Here is a 24,349-nt window from a genome sequence, read left to right as displayed (position 1 = left end):
GTTTCCATTGTTATGGGAGGAGCCTGCTAGATGCATGTTCATAAAGGTTTCCATTGTTATGGGAGGAGCCTGCTAGATGCATGTTCATAAAGGTTTCCATTGTTATGGGAGGAGCCTGCTAGATGCATGTTCATAAAGGTTTCCATTGTTATGGGAGGAGCCTGCTAGATGCATGTTCATAAAGGTTTCCATTGTTATGGGAGGAGCCTGCTAGATGCATGTGCATAAAGGTTTCCATTGTTATGGGAGGAGCCTGCTAGATGCATGTTCATAAAGGTTTCCATTGTTATGGGAGGAGCCTGCTAGATGCATGTTCATAAAGGTTTCCATTGTTATGGGAGGAGCCTGCTAGATGCATGTGCATAAAGGTTTCCATTGTTATGGGAGGAGCCTGCTAGATGCATGTTCATAAAGGTTTCCATTGTTATGGGAGGAGCCTGCTAGATGCATGTTCATAAAGGTTTCCATTGTTATGGGAGGAGCCTGCTAGATGCATGTTCATAAAGGTTTCCATTGTTATGGGAGGAGCCTGCTAGATGCATGTTCATAAAGGTTTCCATTGTTATGGGAGGAGCCTGCTAGATGCATGTTCATAAAGGTTTCCATTGTTATGGGAGGAGCCTGCTAGATGCATGTTCATAAAGGTTTCCATTGTTATGGGAGGAGCCTGCTAGATGCATGTTCATAAAGGTTTCCATTGTTATGGGAGGAGCCTGCTAGATGCATGTTCATAAAGGTTTCCATTGTTATGGGAGGAGCCTGCTAGATGCATGTTCATAAAGGTTTCCATTGTTATGGGAGGAGCCTGCTAGATGCATGTGCATAAAGGTTTCCATTGTTATGGGAGGAGCCTGCTAGATGCATGTGCATAAAGGTTTCCATTGTTATGGGAGGAGCCTGCTAGATGCATGTGCATAAAGGTTTCCATTGTTATGGGAGGAGCCTGCTAGATGCATGTGCATAAAGGTTTCCATTGTTATGGGAGGAGCCTGCTAGATGCATGTTCATAAAGGTTTCCATTGTTATGGGAGGAGCCTGCTAGATGCATGTTCATAAAGGTTTCCATTGTTATGGGAGGAGCCTGCTAGATGCATGTTCATAAAGGTTTCCATTGTTATGGGAGGAGCCTGCTAGATGCATGTTCATAAAGGTTTCCATTGTTATGGGAGGAGCCTGCTAGATGCATGTTCATAAAGGTTTCCATTGTTATGGGAGGAGCCTGCTAGATGCATGTTCATAAAGGTTTCCATTGTTATGGGAGGAGCCTGCTAGATGCATGTTCATAAAGGTTTCCATTGTTATGGGAGGAGCCTGCTAGATGCATGTTCATAAAGGTTTCCATTGTTATGGGAGGAGCCTGCTAGATGCATGTTCATAAAGGTTTCCATTGTTATGGGAGGAGCCTGCTAGATGCATGTTCATAAAGGTTTCCATTGTTATGGGAGGAGCCTGCTAGATGCATGTGCATAAAGGTTTCCATTGTTATGGGAAGAGCCTGCTAGATGCATGTGCATAAAGGTTTCCATTGTTATGGGAGGAGCCTGCTAGATGCATGTGCATAAAGGTTTCCATTGTTATGGGAGGAGCCTGCTAGATGCATGTTCATAAAGGTTTCCATTGTTATGGGAGGAGCCTGCTAGATGCATGTTCATAAAGGTTTCCATTGTTATGGGAGGAGCCTGCTAGATGCATGTTCATAAAGGTTTCCATTGTTATGGGAGGAGCCTGCTAGATGCATGTTCATAAAGGTTTCCATTGTTATGGGAGGAGCCTGCTAGATGCATGTTCATAAAGGTTTCCATTGTTATGGGAGGAGCCTGCTAGATGCATGTGCATAAAGGTTTCCATTGTTATGGGAGGAGCCTGCTAGATGCATGTGCATAAAGGTTTCCATTGTTATGGGAGGAGCCTGCTAGATGCATGTGCATAAAGGTTTCCATTGTTATGGGAGGAGCCTGCTAGATGCATGTGCATAAAGGTTTCCATTGTTATGGGAGGAGCCTGCTAGATGCATGTGCATAAAGGTTTCCATTGTTATGGGAGGAGCCTGCTAGATGCATGTTCATAAAGGTTTCCATTGTTATGGGAGGAGCCTGCTAGATGCATGTTCATAAAGGTTTCCATTGTTATGGGAGGAGCCTGCTAGATGCATGTTCATAAAGGTTTCCATTGTTATGGGAGGAGCCTGCTAGATGCATGTTCATAAAGGTTTCCATTGTTATGGGAGGAGCCTGCTAGATGCATGTTCATAAAGGTTTCCATTGTTATGGGAGGAGCCTGCTAGATGCATGTTCATAAAGGTTTCCATTGTTATGGGAGGAGCCTGCTAGATGCATGTTCATAAAGGTTTCCATTGTTATGGGAGGAGCCTGCTAGATGCATGTTCATAAAGGTTTCCATTGTTATGGGAGGAGCCTGCTAGATGCATGTTCATAAAGGTTTCCATTGTTATGGGAGGAGCCTGCTAGATGCATGTTCATAAAGGTTTCCATTGTTATGGGAGGAGCCTGCTAGATGCATGTTCATAAAGGTTTCCATTGTTGTCGGAACAACAATGGAAGTGTCTGCACACATCGGCACCTGTTCTTCTATGTATAAATATCAGCCTTGCAAAAAGTTCTAGCACACACAGATTTTGCAAGGTTGATATTTGTGTGCAGAAGGTTAGGCACTGGTGTGTGCTGATTCTTTTATTTTTGTTCCAGCTTAAGTACATAAGTAATGCCACACTGGGAAAAGACCAAGGGTCCATCAAGCCCAGCATCCTGTCCACGACAGCGGCCAATCCAGGCCAAGGGCACCTGGCAAGCTTCCCAAACGTACAAACATTCTATACATGTTATTCCTAGAATTATGGAATTTTCCCAAGTCCATTTAGTAGCGGTTTATGGACTTGTCCTTTAGGAAACCGTCCAACCCCTTTTTAAAGTCTGCCAAGCTAACCGCCTTCACTACGTTCTCCGTTACCTCTGTTACCTTCTGTCACCTTCTGTCAGACTTTTAATCTTATTTATTGCATTTGTATCCCACATTTTCCCACCTTTTTGCGGGTTCAGTGTGGCTTACAATATGAGTTAAATGTTGGAAATACAATTTGTTACAGATTGGTTATGGATTACATTGTGCAGAGTTATGCGAAACAATTGAGGTGTCATTAAGGAATGTAACAATGGAGCACAAACATTGAAACTTTGGAAAGAAACAATGGGAGCTTAGAGGGCGATAAAAAGGCATGAAGACATATGGTATATATCTTTCTGTGATTAAAGGTATGAATGATGTGATAATACGGGAATGAGAGTTCAGAGGTGAATGTATGATGCATTAGTGAACAGTAAGTGTGGACTTTGTGTTTTGGTTCTTTCTGTAAATCTTTTCGAAAAGATGGGTCTTCAGTGATCTGCGGAAGGAAGCTTGCTCGTTGATTGTTCTTAAGTTGCGCGGCAGTGTGTTCCAATACTGCGTGCTCATGTGAGAAAAGGTTGACGCATGTAGCGCTTTGTATTTCAAGCCCTTGCAATTGGGGAAGTGGAGGTTAAAGAAGGTTCGGGATGATCTTTTGGCGTTTCTGGGTGCAGGAACTTCTGGCTGCAGAAGACGACAAAACTGCCAGTTAAATCTTAAAACGGGGCATTAAATCCTCTCCGTTAACTCTTCTACAGTGCCTCAGACTTGGCAAAAAAGATTCCTTGCATTCTCCATGTGACAGAAGCCACTGCTCCCTTCTCTGCCTGCCACAGAATATTTTTTGGCCCCATTACCTACATTGTAATATAATCTGAGGCCATATCTTCCATGTGATTTAATATCCGCACTCAACCCCTCTGTGTGTTACTCAGCCATTAACACGTGTGTACAACCCCATGGCTAGGCTTTCCACAGCTTTCTACATTGGCCCCTAACTGTCCAAAGACAGCGCTGAATTTAAGACCTGAGCAGATTACAAAAATAGCTGTTCTAGCTCAAAAAAAAACCAAAGGGTAAACTTTTGCCTGATAAATCACTTTACATTTACAAGGCTAATAAAGAAAACCGTTAGCAGCAGTGGCGTACCAAGGTGGGGGCGGTCCGCCCCGGGTGCACGCTGCTGGGGGGGTGCCGCGCGCCTGTCGGCTCTTCCTGTTCCGGGGCAGAGGGAGCATGAAAACGAAGAGCCGACAGGCGCGCAGCACCCCCCCCCAGTGGCGTGGCACCCCCCCCCCCCCCCTAGCGGCGTGCACCCGGGGGGGGGGAGTTCTTTCGCCGGGGGATCGGGGTTCTTTCGCCGGGGGGGGGGGGCGCATCGGCGATCCACCCCGGGTGTCAGCCCCCCTAGGAACGCCACTGCTTAGCAGTAAGCCTACATTTCAGTAAGTAGGTTGGGCTGTGAGTTTGCATATCTGTCAGTTAAACTGAAGTGAAGCGAGAGTGTATCAATAGCTCAGAGGTGATGCTTGTTTTGGGGGGGGGGGGGGGGGGGGGTTATGTGCATGTATCTCATGCAGAGGTAACCTTGGTACTTTTTATTTCATTCTATTAGCTTCCTGTTCTGGTCGGATTGGGGTGATCAAGCTAAAATTGAAAAATCGGGGCTGAATGGTGTAGATCGGCAGGTGCTGGTATCGGAGAACATTGAATGGCCCAATGGAATCACCCTGGGTAAGGCACAGTACTAAAGCTAAACGTTCTGGGATAAACATTCAGTTGGCATTGGTCAGCATTTTTTTTGGCCAACGTTGTTATGCTGGGCCATGCCCGGGCACCAGCACTGAATATCCAGGTTTCTGCGGCCGGCTATCCTTTATCCCATTAAGTGTGATATTCCACTCTTAAACCATCAAAGTGAAACTGGACATAGATAGATCTGTGTTTTATTTGGTCTGATTTGTCCAGTTAACTTAAAGCTCTTTTTACTAAGTGGCGGTATGCCCACCGCGGACGTACCACTCGCTATACCGCAGAAGCCCGTTGGTACTTCCCACCCCTAGTGCACCGTCATTTCCAACACTGTAGCGCCGGAGTGTATCTGGCGGTAATCGGGCAGTGCCATTTGCTGCCCAGTTACCTCCGGGTTAATGCGGAAGCCCTTACCGCTGCCTCAGTGAGTAGCGGTAAGGGCTCCCTCCCCCCCCCCCCTGAAATGGCCCAGCCATTTCCTGTAGGAAAGCGAGACTTCCCTTTTACCAGCTATGGCAAAAAGGGGCCTCGGCGTGTGTGTAAAACACGGACCGATGCCAGCACCAGGCCCTCTTTTGCCTCAGCTTGGTAAAAGTGGCCCTTAGGCAGTTAAATGCTGAATATTGGCATTTCACCACGTAAATGTCGACTCTGCCCCTTTTTCACCTACAAAATTGAGTGGAGGAGCGGCCTAGTGGTTAGGGTGGTGCACTTTGGTCCTGGGGAACTCAGTTCGATTCCCACACAGGCAGCTCCTTGTGACTCTGGGCAAGTCACTTAACCCTCCATTACCCCATGTAAGCCGCATTGAGCCTGCCATGAGTGGGAAAGCGCGGGGTACAAATGTAACAAAAATAAAATAGATACTATTGGAGATTCTACATGGAATGTTGCTACTATTGGAGATTCTACATGGAATGTTGCTGCTATTAGAGATTCTACATGGAATGTTGCTATTCCACTAGCAACATTCCATGTAGAAGGCTGCGCAGGCTTCTGTTTCTGTGAGTCTGACGTCCTGCACGTCAGACTCACAGAAGCAGAAGCCTGCGCGGCCACATTGGTGATCTGCAAGGGCCGACTTCTACATGGGATGTTGCTAGTGGAATAGCTCAAATAGTAGCAACAGTGGAGGAGTGGCCTAGTAGTTAGGGTGGTGGACTTTGGTCCTGAGGAACTGAGTTCGATTCCCACTTCAGGCACAGGCTGGTTAAATAGTGCTGAATATCGGGGGGGGGGGGGGGGGGGGGTGGAATCTGGTAAGCATTGGACAAATTGACAAAAACAGATTTGCAATCCCTGAGCAGCTGTGTGTGAACTGCCCGTTTATATTGCAAAAATAAAACCATGGAATTCTTCAGCAGAGGCCTCATGCCTCACCTAGAATACGTATTATCAGAGGCTGCACTTATATTCTAAAATGATCTCCAGAGGCTTTAATGCTAAAATGATTTATTCAATGTAGTTTGCATCAAAAGAACCCTCTCTTTGCTTTAACTATGAGAAGCTCATTTTACCTCCGTATGCTGACGGTTCTTAGTTACTACTACTTATCATTTCTATAGCGCTACTAGACATACGCAGCGCTGTACGCTTGAACATGAAGAGACAGTCCCTGCTCGACAGAGCTTACAATCTAATTAGGACAGACAAACAGGACAAATAAGGGATAAGGACAAAGAGTAGCAAGATTCCGGAATCCCAAAGAGTAGCAAGATTCCGGAATCCCAAAGAGTAGCAAGATTCTGGAATCCCAACGAGTACTACTACTACTTATCATTTCTAAAGCCCTACTATACGTACGCAGCGCTGTACGCTTGAACATGAAGAGACAGTCCCTGCTCGACAGAGCTTACAATCTAATTAGGACAGACAAACAGGTCAAATAAGGGATAAGGACAAAGAGTAGCAAGATTCCGGAACCCCAAAGAGTAGCAAGATTCCGGAACCCCAAAGAGTAGCAAGATTCCTGAATCCCAAAGACTACTATTACTACTTATCATTTCTATAGCCCTACTAGACGTACGCAGCGCTGTACACTTGAACATGAAGAGACAGTCCCTGCTCGACAGAGCTTACAATCTAATTAGGCCAGACAAACAGGACAAACAAGACATAAGGGAATATTAAAGTGAGGATGATGAAATAATGGTTAAAAGCAGCATCAAAAAGGTGGGCTTTTAGCTTAGATTTGAAGACGGCCAGAGATGGACCTTGACGGACCGGCTCAGGAATTCTATTCCAGGCATATGGTGCACCAAGATAAAAGGAAAGGAGTCTGGAGTTAGCGGTGGAGGAGAAGGGTGCAGATAAGAGAGATTTACCCAGTGAACGGAGTTCCCGGGGAACTTAGTTGATGTGCTAATGTAAACTGGATCACTGTGATGCTGCTGATGGCACCAGTTGCCACTTTGGCCTCCAGGAATGTAATACTGGCATAGTACTGCATTTGCAAATGACACGTAGCACACACAGGTCCTATTTGACACTCTATGAGAACAGTAAATTTGCTTTTAGATATAAGTATTGGAAACCGCTATCGTGCAGGATCATTTCAGTAAGAGCTAAGGAACTAATAGAATTTCTTTTGCAGACATATTGAATCGGCGACTCTATTGGGTGGACTCCAAGCTGCACTGGCTCTCGAGCATCGACTTCAATGGCAACAACAGGAAAATTCTCATATCTTCTGCGGATGATCTGAGTCACCCCGTTGGGCTGGCAGTGTTTGAGGTAATGTGGTGCAAGCATATTTAAAAAAAAAAAAAAAAGTATCCTGTATAATAATTTGCACCTCCGTCTGGATGCCTGGGTTCGTAACACACTTCCCATTGGTCCACCCTGGCGATGACGTCAGAGGGCGGATCAGTGAGAGGGAAGGGAACCCAGCACCAGCCAGCGGAGGTGAGTAGAGAATCGCCCCCCTCTCCTCCTCCCCCTCTCCTCCAAGTTCTAGCCCCCTCCCCTCCGAGTTCCATGCCCCCCTACCTCCCTCCCTCTCCTCCCCTCCGAGTTACAGGCCCCCTCCCCTTCGAGTTGCAGGATGCCCCTCCCCTTTGAGTTGCAGGACGCCCCCCTACCTCCCTCCCTCTCCTCCCCTCTGAGTTACAGGCCCCCTCCCCTTCGAGTTGCAGGAGGCCCCCCTCCCCTTTGAGTTGCAGGATGCCCCTCCCTCCTCCCCTTTGAGTTGCAGGACACCCCCCCTCTCCTCCGAGTTCCCTGCCCCCCCTACCTCCCTCCCTCTCCTCCCCTCCGAGTCACAGGCCCCCTCCCCTTCGAGTTGCAGGAGGCCCCTCTCCCCTTCGAGTTGCAGGATGCCCCTCCCCCCTCCCCTTTGAGTTACAGGACGCCCCCCCTCTCCTCCGAGTTCCATGCCCCCTACCTCCCTCCCTCTCCTCCCCTCTGAGTTACAGGACCCCTCCCCTTCGAGTTGCAGGAGGCCCCCCTCCCCTTCGAGTTACAGGACGCCCCCCCCCTCTCCTCCGAGTTCCATGGCCCCTTGCCTCCCTCTCTCTCTCTCCCCTCTGAGTGCAAGCACGACCTGTCCTCTGGCAGCCCCTCGCCTTCCTGCGTGCTGGCTGTAATTTAAAAATTCTTACCTCGGGGTCCGGCATCTGCAGTGAAGGCGAGTGGCGCTTCAGACTGCGTTCCCGTTTGTCTCAGCTCTGCCTCTGGTCCTGTCCTCATTTCCTGTTTCCTGTTTAAGCGCTATGATATCAACTAAGCTTATTCTTTAAATTGCACCTAAATGTAGACATCGCTTAAAGAATACGCTTAGGCGGAAATTTATTGCGTGCGGATTTTTCAAGCACCATATATAGAATCTGGCCCAATGTGCATAACATAATTGAGTAGAAGTTACAGTATCTGGCATCTTCCAGTCGTTAATTTGGAGAACTGCTTATTATTCCATATGGGAGTCTATATTGCTAGAGCACATTCCCACCCCCAAAGAGCTCTGAATCTTTGTCCAGATCTGCCCTGTCCATTCTTATATTTCACATTTCAGTCTTTTGAGAGTTTTCTGTAATGCTGTTTCCAGACTCCTCTCCCAATCTCCTGGTATTTGATTAAAACGGAACACTGCATGAGTCAATTGTGCAGACCAATAATACATTTTAAAATTAGCTAAATCCAAAGCTCCCTGCTTTTTATGGTAATGCAATCAGCGGTACCCTGGCACCTTTTACCTGCTCTTACAAACCAGGCTCTGAAATACATGGTCAGCAGTGATAGGAATATTTTGAAATGAATACATCACTTTTCCGAGAACTATTATTTTTATCAATTTTGCCTATTGAAGGAAGAGAGAGGCATTATTGTGCGACCTGAAGTCAAATTAACTGGTTACCTAGGTGACCCAACTAGGTAAAAGCAGTACCATTCAAATAGGATGTGAGAACAAAATATCTGCTCTTATCGAAGCCAGTGCAAAATGATTTCTGATGTCTGCAACCAGGACACTCATAGATAAGTGGAACACTGTTATTACTCAATCTTAGCACAGACAATCAGGATACGATTTGGGTGACAGCCACCAGATTTCTTCATCACAGATGGTGCCATCTGATGATTAGACTTCTTTACCTTAGATTTTTTGTTTTATCCTATAATTTTAATTGAATATGTAGCCCACTGTCCCGGGGAGTGTGCAGACTTAGTACATAAGCACTGCCATACTGGGAAAAGACCAAGGGTCCATCAAGCCCAGCATCCTGTCTCCGACAGAGGCCAATCCAGGCTTCAAGAGTCCGGCAACCCCCCCCCCCCCCCAAAAAAAAAAAATGTAATAATGTTCAGTGGACTTTTCCCTCAGGTTCCTTCAGGTTCGTTTAAGTACATTTGGTGAACTTTCTGTCGTTTGGATCCAATTTCCCCCCCCCCCCCCCCCAGAAATCTCCCAAATAGCTCACTTCAGTGTGGATCCTTTTGGATTGTGCTTATTGAAGGATATACCCAGGGCTGGGGTTATAGACATTCAGGGACCCAGGGCAGAAACTGGGGACGGGGCCCCAAAGTAGGTCTTCAGCCTATGCCTTCATCAGCTTGAGTTGCTGCCAGTTAAGGAATGCAAACATATATGATGTCATATTCCACAATTATATCACAAAAATCCATAAAAAAGCAGTACTCAAACGCTATTGATTTGAAATTGAGGTTATAGAAAAATGTGGATCTATGACGATTTGCACTTCGCTGCCTCATAAAGGTTCATTTAGCAGCGTTTGATATTCTGATGATCCCCTAAAGAAGATGGTCTAGTGTCTACTTTTTCATCAGCTTGAGGGAGGTTTGGGGGACCTTCTGGACAATTGCCCTGTTTGCCACCCTCTAACACTGGCCCTGGATACACCAGAGGCCCCTGAGAAATTGAGAAGATTATTTCTCAAGCACGTTTTGCTGCCAGAAGTGAAACCTCATTTAGTAAAGGATGTCTAGGTCAGAAAAGGGATGCCTTAAGTCAGGCCATACAAAACTTCCCAGGTATTTTACTGTACAGGTATATTTTCTGGTTCTTATAGCCAGAACACCCATTTTACAAAAAAACAGGTGCGAAAGAGTGGCTTCATGTATAGTATCCAAGGAAACAAAGGGGCAGACGATCTGCAAGCTCCAAGATGGAAAATATACAAAGCGGATCGTTGATGGATAAAAATGATTTTAATAATAAATTAGAATATGCATACAATAGCTATTGTATGCATATTCTAATTTATTATTAAAATCATTTTTATCCATCAACGATCTGCTTTGTATATTTTCCTTCATGTATAGTATTACATGTGTACACGGAGAAGCTTGCACGTGTTAAGTGTTGACTTTGTAAAATTAAACTCAAGAGGAACCAATTAAGGGGCAGAGTTTTAAGTCTCAAAATGTGGCTTTTTGAGATGGTTTTTAAAGCCAGAGAGAACACAGTTGCCTCCTCACTCCACATGCAAAGTTAGCTGGCATTTTACGCAGGATTCAGAGGACGTGTAAACGCCAGCATTTGTTTTGAAATGGACTCAAAGTCCGCCTTGTAAAATATGACTCCAGGGAAAGGTGATCAAAGTCTCAGATCCAAAATTTTGATTAATAGCTGATTTTTCATGTCATGGGTCCATAAGCAGTATGAAAAAGTTACGCATTTGAACTTCTGTAACTTTGTTTTTACTTTTTTTTAAACTTTTTTCTGTTTTCGCTAACAGAATTCAGTGTAATAATATGAAAGCAGATAAAATATAAAAACACAATTTATTAAAGCAAAACCCTCTGGGTTATCTGCTTTCATATTATTACACTGCTTTGTAAGCAGATTCTTTGCCTTTTTTTGGTTTTCACGATCTACTACTATTTAGCATTCATATAGCGCTACAAAGCGTGCGCTGCACAAACATAGAAGAAAGACAGTCCCTGCTCAAAGAGCTTACAATATAATAGACAAAAATAAAGCAAGCAAAGCAATTAATTTGTAGAGGAAAGAGGAGAGGAGGGTAGGTGGAGGCAAGTGGTTACAAGTCAAAAGCAATATCAAAGAGGTGGGCTTTTAAACTAGATTTAAAGATGGTCAAGGATGAGGTAAGACGTAGGGGCTCAGGAAGTCTATTCCAGGCATAGGGTGCAGCAAGACAGAAGGAGCGAAGCCTGGAGCTGGCAGTAGTGGAGAAGGGAACAGATAAGAAGGATTTAGGAGAGCACGGGAAGGGGAGTAGGGAAGGGACGAGTGTGGAGAGATACTGGGGAGCAGCAGAGTGAATAGATTTATAGGTTAGTAGAAGAAGTTTAAACAGGATGTGAAAATGGATAGGGAGCCAGTGAAGCGACCTGAGGCGAGGGGTAGTATGAGTAAAGCAACCCTGGCGGAAGACGAGACGGGCAGCAGAGTTTTGAACCGACTGGAGAGGGGAGAGGTGACTAAGAGGGAGGCCAGAATTCATTCAAACCTCATTTTTTGTTTCTAGAGACTTTAGTCACTTTTTCTACAGATGATCACAAATGGGAAGTAAACATACTTTAAAATCTGCTTTGAATATACACATGTATGCAGTGTTTTTTCTAAAATTGCTGCTTACACGTGTGTGCCCATTTATATGTGTAAACTAGTTTTCTACATGTATAAATGCCACTTAACTCTTCCCCTATTGTTGCTACATTTTGGATAGCTAGCGTACACATGTCTCAATAGCTCAAGGCAAGTTCCAGTAGGTATTTCTCTGTCTCTGAAGGAATTACATTCTAAGCTGAGGCAGTGAAGGGTTAAGCGACTTGCCCAAGGTCACAAGGAGCAGCAGTGGGATTTGAAGTGGGCTTTCTTCCTCTGTTTATCCAATCAGCTTATGGGCTTTTTGGTGTCTCAGGAGTGCTGGAGAAGCTGCAGACATTGGTCCATGTGCTTTGGGCTTATCCCAAAGTGCTAGAATTTGGGGTTGGGTGTTTGTTGAGATGGTCCAGGTGAAGGAAGTGCTTATGGAGCTGTGTGGGCTCTTGGAGATTGCACCCACAAAGTGGAAGATTGGAAATTGCGTACTTCTGGCACAAAGGTTAGATCTCTGGGTTTGGAGACTTGGGACCCAGCTCATTTAGGGACCCTTTTACTAAAGGGTTGACGAGTAGCAACCTGGAACTACCGCTGGCCTCACACGGGTGCCAGCGGTAGTTCCAGCACGAGCCAGATCTGCAGTGGGTTACCCGGCTGTAATCGCTGCCCGGTTAGCGCGGGATCCCTTACCACCAGCTCAATGGGTGGCGGTAAGTGCTGCCCTTGAAATGGCCGCACTGCAAGTGCGAACTTACCGCAAGGCCAGTTTATTTTTTGGCCTTTTTACCCGCTGCAGTAAAAAGGTCTCTGGCGTGCAGCAAAAATGGCCACCACCTGTAGCGCAGGGTCCTTTGAAGAATTAATTGCTTGCGTGAAAGGGAGTTCTTCCTCTTAATATAAAATATGGGGACTATTTTTTGAACACCAGTGACTAGTAATACATTATGTTGATGATTAATGGAGTCAAGTGAGGTGGTGACATTTTCATGTTGAGAGGTGGAAGGGAGTTCAATGCAGTTGTACACAGATGTGTTTTTCAGTCGATTTATTCGAAACAAAACTTTTAAAAGGAAACAAAGAAACAACAAAACCAAAATAGTTCTGTTTCCCGCCAACACACATTAAAAAAAAAAAAAAAAAAACCACTGGTCAGAGCATCCAGTCCCTCCCCCAGACTCTTACCAGTTTTTAATGTTGGTGCCGGCACTTCTGCTCCATGAAGACTCCAAACATTGGGGGGGGGGGCGTTATTTGTGATGGTGAAATCCTTCTTAGGGTTGTTTTTTGTTTGTTTGTTTTTTAATTAAAGGTATGTTCATTTTTCTTTTGTTTCATTTTTAAAACAACAAGAACAGAAATTTTCTTTCAAATGGACATCCCTGACATTCAAATGGGGACGGGCTAATGCTATAACTGAAATCCCATAATAATTGTAGCTACTGTATGTTCAAAAATTGGTAGATGTGATCACATCTGGGTGTATTTTGTATGAACTTGCTGCTCCTATGAAGTCAGTTTAGTCAGGATGTACTATTTAATACGAACCATCTGTCCGCTAACACCGTCTTTTCTTTTCGTATCAGTGGTAAAATTGGTCAGTATGATCCACAATCTTTGTGAATTTTAGATGCGGTGATGCATGTATCTCTTGTTCTCTGCAGGACAAGGTGTTCTGGACTGACCTAGAGAATGAAGCCATCTTTAGTGCAAACCGCCTCAGTGGCCTAGAAATCTCTGTGCTCGCTGAGAACCTGAATAACCCTCATGACATTGTGATCTTTCATGAGCTGAAGCAACCAAAAGGCAAGTCTGTCTCCTGGCTAGTAGATGAAATGATCCTCGTTGGTCTGTTGCAGGGAGTTCTTAACCCAGTCCTCAGGACACTCCAACCAGTCAGGTTGTCAGGATACCCACAATGATTGAAACAAATAGTGCGCAGTAGGAATAAAAACAAACTGAGCTCTGTGTAAAAAGGACCTTTATTCTCTTGCAGTGGTCACACAAAACCCGACATGTTTCGCCAACAGGCTGCATCAAGGGTATTGTTTATAAAGCAAGTAGTCCTTCCTGTAAACACAATGGTTTTCATCCTCACTCAGTGATTCCAGCTGGTTGAAAATCATTGGGGGCAATTCTATGAATTGGCACTTCAGTCTTGGCACCCCAGTTCCATGCACTTAGCTCCAATTCTTTAATGCATTTTGGCACCAAGATTCCATTATAGAATACTAGAGTAAGTTGGCATTGGCATACCAGGGGTGTAGCTACGTGGGGACATGGGCCCCTGTAGATTTAGCCCTGGCCCCTCCGCCGCCAACCCATTCGACCCCCCCCCCCCCGCTGCCAACCCGCCGCCGCCAGGTATCTTTGCTAGCGGGGGTCCCCAACCCCTTCCAGCCAAAGTCCTCTTCTCTGGCGCAGCCGCATTGCTGATCTACAAGGGCAGGCTTCTATTTCTGTGAGTCTGACGTACTGCACGTACAGACTCACAAAAACAGAAGCCTGTGCGGTCGCGCCGGAGAAGAGGACTTCTGCTGGCGGGGGTTGGGGACCCCCGCCAGCAAAGGTACCCAACGGCAGCGGCGGGAAGGGGGGTCGAAAGGGTTGGCGCGGGGGAGGGGGTCAAAGGTGATGGTGGCGCCAGGGGGGGATTGGCTGCACTTGGGGGGGGGGGCTAAAATGTGCCCCCTCACCCTGGGCTCTGGACCCCCTCTCCCGTCAAAGTCTGGCTACGCCCCTGTGGCATACCCCTGTGTAGGCACGCCCTCTTACACCATGTCAATGGCAGACATAGGTTGGTGCACCTCAGTATACCAAGTGACAGTGGCGTAGCCAAGGGTGGGCTTGGGTGGGCTCAGGCCCACCCACTTTGAGCTCAGGCCCACCAGTAGCAGCACACCTATGATGTGGCTGGCAGAGATTCCCAAGCTGAAAACTCCCAACAACTGTCCCTCCTGCATACCTTATAAATAGCAGATCTTCACCTGCAGGAAGCAGCGACTGATACATACTGCTTACACCGGCCCCACAGCCTTCCCTCTGACGTATTCCCGCCTATGCGGAAACAGGAAGGATGTGGGGCCTACATGAGTAGTGTGTATTAGTTGCTCCTCACTGCCAGTGGAAATCTGAAATTTAAAAGGTGTGCAGGAGAGGAGGGATATTTGAGAGACCATATGGCAAGCAGGCGAGAGGAGAGACCAAATCACCTATGGGATGGGGTGGGGTTCTTCTGCCCACCCATCTTGGGCCCAGGCCCACCCAAAATTGGGTGTCTGGCTACGCCCCTGCCAAGTGATGCACATAGTTTCACAGTATTTTATAAACTACCTGCATACCTGGGAGACACGTCCAAGGCTGGCCCTTGCTTAGTGTGCATAGGGACACACTTGTCAATTAATGGCACCTTTGACACACCTAAGTGGCACCTACCTCTAGACGCCACTTTATAGAATCGCTCCCATAGGGGTCCTTTTACTAAGCCACGGTAAAAGGTGGACTGTGGTAGTGTAGGCGTGTGTATTGGGGCATGCGCTGGGCCGGTTTTGACAGCATCTGCAAAATAGGGCTTTTTTTTTTTTTTTAATGGGACAGATAAGAGCGTGCGGGAAATCTGAAACCAGCGTGCGCCTAAAACTGGCCTGAGCCTTAAATGCCACCCATTGATTTAGCAGCAAGGGCTCATGCACGGTGACCAGTTTGCGTGCGCCAACTGCCAGGAACGACACGCGTGGGAGGAAATAAATCATCCAGGCGTTATAGGCGTTCGGCAAATCTGAAATTACGGCGGGGGGGGGGGTGCGGTAGCCCAGCTGTAGTCTCATTTGGCCGTGCGCTAGACGCGCATAGAGGCAAATGCGCGTTTATAAAGAAGGCCCGCGGTGTTTAAGGGAAGGATCACTTGTTTTGGCGAAACACGGCTGGTTTTGTGTGACTACGTCAAGAGAATAAAGGCTTCTTTTTACACAGAGCTCATTTTGTTTTTCTTCTTATTCCTAGTGTTCACTTTTTGTATTTTTGTCCTTATTTCTGTGATGCACCTGTCTCTCTTTTGCTATCCACAATGAATATACATGAGATAAATTTGCATGCATTGCCTCCATTGTGTGCAAATCTATTTCATTCATATGCATTGTGGAACTGGGTTGAGAACCCCTGGTCTAGCCGTGAAGTCGGTATAACATTCGAGATTGTCAGTGACTTGACACCAGGGAGAGCTGCGAGTGGAGTCTCAAAGCACTGCTGATGGCTGCAGACACACAGATGTGGGAACGCTTTATAATTAGATCAGCTGGCTTTGTTTGAATACCAGAGCGGTAAGCATCAGTACATTAAGGCTCTGATTCTTTATCTGATTGCACAGCCACATCTCCATGCGTAAGAGATTAAATCCATTTCTTTAATGCATTTTTCTGAGGATAATCAAAGCTAACACGGTTTCCTTTCCAGTCAGAGTGCAGCAGCAGTTCTAGACCCTGATGGGAAAGGAAGTGAAGGGAATGGCACACTGTTCAAATGCCATCCTAAGCTGTGTGCCTCTTCTAGCTTTTTCTGCTCACAGTCCTGGGGTTGCCATAGTTTTTCTTATAGAAATCTACAGAATCTACACAAACTATAGATGCCCTCTCCAGTCTCCACATTGCACAACAGTACTGTAACTCCACCCCAGGGGTGTAGGCAGACTTCGGTGGGAGGGGGGCACATTTTAGCCCCCCCCCTGCCATTGCCAACCCCGCCGACGATGACCCTCTCAAACCCCCCCCCCCCCCGCCAACCCTTCCCCGCCGTCGCTGTGGGCTACCTTTGCTAGCCAATCCCCACCAGCCGAAGTCCTCTTCTTCCCGCGCAAGACTTCGTTCTGTTTCTGTACGTGTTGCTGGCTGATCTGCAAGGCTTCATTCTGTTTCTGTGAGTCTGACGTCCTGCACGTACAACGTGCCGGATGTCAGAAACAGAACGAAGCCTTCACGGGAAGAAGAGGACCTCGGCTGGCGGGGATTGCGGTCCCCTGCCAGCAAAGGTAGCCCACGGCGGGGGAGGGTTGGCGGCGGGAGGGGGGGTTTCGAGAGGGTCATCGGCAGGGGGGTCCAGGGCAAAATCTACGGGGGGGGCCAGGCCCCCCTGGCCCCACGTAGCTATGCCACTGCTCCACCCAAATGTAAATTGTAAGCCACTTGGAACCGACACTTGTTTTTGGATAATAGAGGGATACAAGAATGCATAAATAAAATGGTCCACTGAATATTACCCTTTGGGCTAAGGGTAGGAAATCAGACCAAACTGCTCTAACCAGTGGTTCACTTATTCCTAATAATAATCTTTAATTACTCAGTGCTACCTACTCTATATTATCACAGCCAGTGGCGTACCCATGGGGGGGCCTTGGGGCATCCTCATTTTTACTGAAAACTAGCATGCTTGCCAGGGCGGGAAAGCAGGACAGGCAGCGTGACTGCAAATATCACCACAGGAAAGCTTCTGGCGGGGCTTGGGGACCGACAGCAGCCCAGGTATGTGGGGTTACGGACAAGAGTGGCAAGGAGGTGGGGCAAAATGTGCCTCCCAAATTGAGGTCTGGCTACACCTCTGATTCAGCGCCAATTATGCAGTTAAGTTTCTGGCACAATCATGTTTGGGTTAATAATTTTGGGGGGCCTATAGCAAACCGGGACAAATTTTGCAAACTAGAGCAAAATATTTCAAAGCTGATTAGCCAGCTAACTCTAGAAGTTAACTGGCAGCCCCAGCATTTAAAAATCCTTCTCCCCCAACCCCAAGTGGTTAAATTCAACCACCACAAATATGGCCCTAGCAGCATTCCCACACCTAAAATCCAGTGAGTGAAATGGCAGGTCTTAAAGCTGGGCAGCCAGATTTCAACTACCCAGGCCTAAGAAAATTTTAATTTGCTACTTTGGCTGAAAATTTGCCAAATATTGCTGGTTTACCTTAGGCACTCCTGGCTGAACTGAAAATACACCCCCTGATATTCAGCCACTGGTGGTCAGCAATTTTTTAAACACTGATCATCGCCTGGTAACTTATCCCCTGATATCCATGGCCAGGCACTAGTATTGAATATCTGGGATAAATTGGGTGGGTTAGGCACCCGGCACTTATGCAGGCCTGGCCGATATTCAGCCAGGGTCGCATAAAAATTATATGGCCTTAACTGAATATCGGGCTGGCTGGCCTGCAAAACTTTATTTATTTATTTATTTAAACTAAATGCCCCCCGCCCCGCCAAAATGTCCCCTTTTTTCCCTCCCTCCTCCCAACCCACATGAAAGACCCCCTGTCCCCCACCCAGCCATGCAGACAGGCCCTGCCTCTGGGCCTACCTGTATCCCTGGTAGTCCAGCGGGGTTGTTGGGGGCAGGAGTGCAGCCCCCTCGCTCCTTCCACTTGCGGCGCCAGTCTAAAATCTTACGTGCAGAGCATTGGAGGATTTAAGCTTCTTGTGAATGGAATTTACCAACCAGTAGAGAACCTTTTTCCAGTGAAGCTTGTCTTTCCTTGAACAGCTCTTGATGCTTGTAACCTGGGTTCCCAGCCAAATGGAGGATGTGAATACCTGTGCCTGCCTGCACCTCAGATCTCCACCCACTCCCCGAAGTACACCTGTGCCTGCCCCGACAACATGGAGCTGAGGACTGATATGAAAACATGCATGGAAGGTAGGGGAATTTACCCAGACAGTTGTGACGCTTGGTTTCTTGGCCTTTCCTCTAACCAAATCTGGGCCTCCTATGAGATAAGCTAAGTGCCATAACTCATTTGGCTGTCCATCCTTCGTGCAACCTTGCCAGCTTCATGGAATGCAGGTTAGATACTCGAAAGTGATCCAGAGCTCTTAGCTTTTAGCTGTATATTGTGTTGTTCCTGGGAATTTATCAGAATTTACTGCATCAGCAAAAGTGGGAGAAAGTCAGTGCAAAAGATGACTTCTCATTTTTCTGGGTAAATATTGGGGTTTATTTTGGAAGCAGTGCTCAGCTTCTCCTGTTCCAGTCAAGGTGTAGGGAAATGGGAGTTAATTTAATATTTTGTAAGTCAGTTGTCATTCCTTTAATACAATGAAAATGAAAATTCCTATTCTAAGGAGAGCTGTAAAATAACTTGGACTTTGTTTATCCATGGTTATGGTTTCCTTAAAAAATAAAAAAAAAAAATCACCTGTGTAGTCTGTTTGTGTGTGTATGTTATCTCCCGAACCATTCGATGTACAAAAACAAAGTTTTCAGTCTAGGTAGAGTCATATAAAAACCAAAATTCAGATCAATCATATAAAACAATTTTGCATGTTAAATGCTAGAAAATGAGGGTGAAATTCCAGTAATGTCTTTTAAGGCCCAGGATTCCCCCTCCCCCCCCCCCCCCCCCCCCAAAAAAAAAAAAAAATCTGTCTAAGCTGAAAATAAAGGGCCGTAAAAATGGTTCGTGCTTGTAATTTTCATTTATGTTCCTTTGTATATAAGTTGAACAGCTGTTTTATTTTAGAATACATATTCCTATAGCATCAGGGATGGATTTCGGTATTGTTGGCACCATATTCCCTATTTCTGCACCTTTCAGATTCCATCTGAGTCCTACCTGGCCCATACTCAGGCTGCCTTGCCATAAACCATTCAGTTACACCGAGGGCTTCCTCTATCCATTAGTCACTCTGCAACAACAACAGAGTCTTTGGCCTACACAGACTGCAGCTCTGTGCTGTGAATCTGACCAGTAGGTGTCACCGTTGAGTGATGGCTGAGATGTCTTCCCTTATGAGCACCAACCCAAGCAGCAGATAGATGTGTAACCAAAGAATGGAACCCAAATCTCCCACACAGTTGCATATGGCACTGCCACTGAGCCATCAAGCCAACCCAGTTTTGAGCTGAGTGAGGGCCAGGTCTTGCAGAGAAGTGTCAGCAATACATCCTGAGGACCTTGCATCGCTTTTGAAATTCATTTTGACAGGATAGGGTCTTTCCAAACCACCCAGCTGTATAGAACTGGAATTTATTACACACCTGCTACAAGCTTTGCTGTGTGCTATTAGAGACATTATAATTCTAGTGATACCACCAAGACACTAAAAGCCAAGGAGGCCTGGCTAATGTTTTAAAGCAAGGGGACCTGGTCCAGCTGACACACTACATTTCAAAGGCCTTGTGCTCCAAAATATTTTAGCCGAATTTTTGGTAATTGCAAATGTATCTGCTGCTCAATAACAACATCTCAAAGTTCTATAAAGAGTAGGGTATTCTTATAGTTTAAGCCAGTGATGGGCAACCTTTTGAGCTTGGTGTGTCAAAATTCGCCAAAAAACCGAGCATAACTTGGGTGGTGTGTCACTTCGAGAAAAAAACTATAATTTCGCGATATTTATCATGGCATAACCTGCTGTTATATTACTTATATTTATCCCAAACAATTTATCATGGGAGCCCATTCTTAAGAATCTTACCTCACTGTTATGGCGGCGGCTAAGCAAGGGGCAGGCAGGGCACAACAAGAGAAGAGTCAGAAGACAGAGACCAGCGTCCCGCTGCAGCCTCGTGCTCTCGTTGACTCGCGATTATTATGGCAGCGGCTGAAGAGAAGGCGGCAGGCTGCAGACAGTAGAAGTAAGCCGCTGCGCCTGCGTGAAGCGTGCAGCGTTCAGTGCGTGCAGGATTATCACCAGCTGATGCTGAGCAGGCAGGCGCTGGCTGGCACGCGCACAGACGCTGCCTCTAGCCTGCCTGCGTCGCTGTCGCGCGTTCATCAGAGCAGAGGAGTTAAGAAGGTGAGGTGGTCGCGTGCTCATCGGAGGATTCTGTCGGGGAGTGCGGGGCAGATTTGTCGAGAAACCTGGACAAATCAAGGAAATGCTGAAATCCGCCACGTGTCAGCGAAAATGGCATGCGTGTCAGTGCTGACACGCGTGTCATAGGTTTGCCATCAGGGGTTTAAGCTATAATTCCATTTTGGTAGAAAGTTCTGGAGCGATTCCACCACCCAGTCTTGTCATGGCATCACTTGTAATGTGTGGGTGTGTTTAATTATAGCTTTTCTGTCTATAGAAACAGATATTGTTTTAACTCTGTATAAGATTAAGTGCCTTGAAGTGTTTGTAATAAGGCTGTAAATTCTTCTAATGGCTTCCCGTAACAAAATACAAGACAAGGCTGTAGATTATTGAATGGTTTTTGTAAATGTCACTGGAAAATGACAGTAGAATTTACAGCTGTACGTTTGTGTTTGTAAACCTGGCCTCTGGCGGGCTTATCCTGTGGCTTGGGCCAAACATGGGTTTGAGACGTCCACCTTTTAAGGGCTGTCAAGGTTTGGATGGGCCGCAGAGGCAGTGCATTCAGGCCAGGGATGGAGAAAGGGAAGATGGCTGCCAGTATGGCCGCAGTCCCTGCTGATAATAAAGGATGATATTCAAGACCGGCAAAGGTATGTCAGTCAGCTTGGATATATTGGATGGATTAGACAATCATATAAAAAGTAACATAGTAGATGACGGCAGAAAAAGACCTGCATGGTCCATCCAGTCTGCCCAAGACAAACTCATATGTGTATCCTTACCTTGATTTGTACCTGCCTTTTTCAGGGCACAGACCGTACAAGTCTGCCCAGCAGTATTTCCCGCCTCCCAACCACCAGTCCCGCCTCCCAACCACCAGTCCCACCTCCCATCACCGGCTCTGGCACAGACCGTATAAGTCTGTCCAGCAGTATTTCCCGCCTCCCAACCACCAGTCCCGCCTCCCATCACCGGCTCTGGTACAGACCGTATAAGTCTGCCCTCCCCTATCCTAGCCTCCCAACCACCAACCCCTCTTCCCCCCACCTGCTCCGCCACCCAGTGGGGAGGTTATAGGAATGCACAGCTTTTTTTCTTTATTTTTTTTTTTAGAAGGCAGCTTAGTCTACATAATACATTTTTGTAAAGAAGCAGGTGTAGTAACGGAGGGGTTTTAAGATACGTTCGTGTTATGTTGATTGTATTTAATTATGCTTCGTGATTTGTGTGGATAGGTGATCTATCAAAAGAATAAGTGAAATAAACATAGAACGAGCATGTTAACAGAAATTGATATACATGCTACATACGGTTTTCAATCTTAGTTATTTAGAGAGGGTAGTTTGAGTTAAAAAGAGCTTTACCTTCGTTAATTGGCTGTTTGAAAATTGCAGCTAAAAATGCATTATATCATAAACTGCATTGAGGAGACATTCTCAGGTACATGTTTAGGTTAGGGGAGGAAAAACATGTACATTGATTGCATTTCCAATTCTTTGTTGGTGGGTCTTCCTTCAACATTTTCCCCACCCAAAAAAGCAGTTTACAAAGTAGCCTAGTGGTTAGTGCAGCAGACTTTGATCCTGGGGAACTGGGTTCAATTCCCACTGCAGCTCCTTGTGACTCTGGGCAAGTCACTTAACCCTCCATTGCCCCAGGTACAAATACGTATCTGTATATACTATGTAAACTGCTTTGAATGTAGTTGCAAAAACCACAGAAAGGCAGTATATCAAGTCCCAGTTCCCTTTCCCTATTTGAGATTCTACATGGAATGTTGGCTACTATTGAGATTCTGTTGCTACTATGTCAGACTCACAGAAACAGAAGCCTGCGCGGCCGCATTGGTGATCTGCAAGGGCAGGCTTCTACAGGGAATGTTGCTAGTGGAGGAGTAGCTTAGTGGTTAGTGCAGTAGACTTTGATCCTGGGGCACTGGGTTTGATTCCCACTGCATCTCCTTTTGACTCTGGGCAAGTCACTTAACCCTCCATTGCCCCTGGTACAAAATAAGCACCTGAATATATGTAAACCGCTTTGAATGTAGTTGCAAAAACCTCAGAAAGGCTGTGTATCAAGTCCCATTTTCCTTTCCCATAGAATAACTCGGGTGATGCTGCCTGAAATGAGGGTGGGAATTTTCATAGCCCCACTTCAATGAATAAAATGCCCTTCCCCTCCCCTCCCCCCCCCCCCCCCCCCAGTGAAAGTGGTTTGAAAAATTACTGACCCTGTAAACAAACATTACTCATTTCATCTCTTAAATTCAGACATAAAGCATGACTATTGCCTTAAAACATAATCTCATTAGGGGGCCCTTTCTCAAAGCGACAGGGCTACCGCATGTGTAGCGCTGCCAAATCAACAGTACCACCCGGTTAGCGCGCCCACCCGGCAGTAATTTTGAAATTGGTGCGTGGCGTTTCTCACCAATGACAATATTTTTTCTGTTTTCTACTGCAGGGGCATTCCCAGCGGTAATCAGCAGCGTGGCCATATTGATGCGCGCTACATGAATACCACGCATGTAGCGCGTGAGCCCTTACTGGTAGGTCAGTGGGTGGCAGTAAGAGCCACACACTACTTTAGCGCCATTTCCTGACACCATTTTTTAAAAAAGCCTTTTTTCCCCAGTGTATATTATGGTTCCCTGACCGGGAATCGAACTCGGGCCGCGGCGGTGAGAGCACTGAATCCTAACCACTAGACCACGGTGAACAATGGCCCAGCGCGTGCCAAAAACACACACCCTCACTACCACAGGCTGCCTTTTACCGCAGCTTAGTAAAAGGACCCCTAGATTTTAAAAAACGGTGTGGTAAACAGAGGAAGCAGTGGGAATTCTGGTACTTTTCTAGAGGAAGTAAAATGACTAGAGGGACAGGTGGGGGTTGGGGAGGTTTGTGGTACAGAAATGGCCTTTTTTGTTGTTTAGATAACAAGCAACAACTATTGCTGATCTTCCTTTGATTTTGTGGAGGGGGAAGGTGTTGATCCAGGTGTGCCCAACTAGGATTAGGAAGGGAGGTGTTGAGGAGGAAAGAGGTGCCAGGTAAAATCTGGAGCAGGATTATTGAATTTGGAGAGTTCCCCCAAGGTTCGGCTTTGTCCCTGTTGCTGTTCAATGTCTATATGCAGCCACTGTGGTAAACGGTACAATCATGGGGTTATATACTACCCCTTATATTTATGTGGATGATATTCAGTTATGAGGGCTGCTTGGGGAATCCCCCGACCAGGTGAATACTCGCCTGAATGAGTGTTTAGTGGAGGTACTAACATAACATAACATAACACTTTATTTTTTTATTCCACAATAACCTCACAGTTCTAAGCGGATAACAGTCATAAAAACTGGGCATTCCCATCTGTTACAAACATCGAAAGTATCAACAATATCTTAACACAACAACCACACTATGATTGACACACATACATTTCTGAAAAAGAGCAGTGGATTGGTTTTTAATTTGCAGAAAACTGAAATGTCAGGATTTGAAGATCTGGATTGGTCTGAAATTAGAGAAAGACCAATAATGGATAATATAGTATCTCTCAAAATCCAACCTTAGTTTGCTATTACACCATTTGGAAACGAGCTGAAGGCATGGACATTTGAGATTTACACTATATTTATTTATTTTATTTATTTGTTACATTTGTATCCCACATTTTCCCACCTATTTGCAGGCTCAATGTGGCTTCGATAGTACCGTAATGGCGATCGCCAGTTCCGGTATGAGCAATTACAAAGTGATGTAGTGGTAGAATAAGGTTCATGTGTAACAGACACAATAGGGAATCGTGGAGAGGAAGAGTTGTGTTGAGTCCATTACGCTCTTTGGTTTCGATTGTGTTGCAGGGTTCAGGCATTATGGTAACAGCGGTTA

The 24,349-nt window shown here is 46.0% G+C and overlaps 1 protein-coding gene across 1 annotated transcript in view; it reads left to right on the top strand.

Annotated features, from left to right (window-relative positions):
- LRP8 (LDL receptor related protein 8) overlaps positions 1–24,349 on the top strand; it is a 534,355-nt gene that overhangs the window by 491,979 nt on the left and 18,027 nt on the right. Inside the window, 4 exon segments of the mRNA XM_030207129.1 lie at positions 4,520–4,638; positions 7,250–7,389; positions 13,339–13,480; positions 18,202–18,354. Coding sequence (XP_030062989.1) covers positions 4,520–4,638; positions 7,250–7,389; positions 13,339–13,480; positions 18,202–18,354 — 554 coding nt within the window.

The sequence above is a fragment of the Microcaecilia unicolor genome, chromosome 6, assembly GCF_901765095.1.
Source record: "Microcaecilia unicolor chromosome 6, aMicUni1.1, whole genome shotgun sequence".
Classification (NCBI taxonomy): Eukaryota; Metazoa; Chordata; class Amphibia; order Gymnophiona; family Siphonopidae; genus Microcaecilia; species Microcaecilia unicolor.
This window is presented reverse-complemented; position numbering and strand designations above follow the sequence as displayed.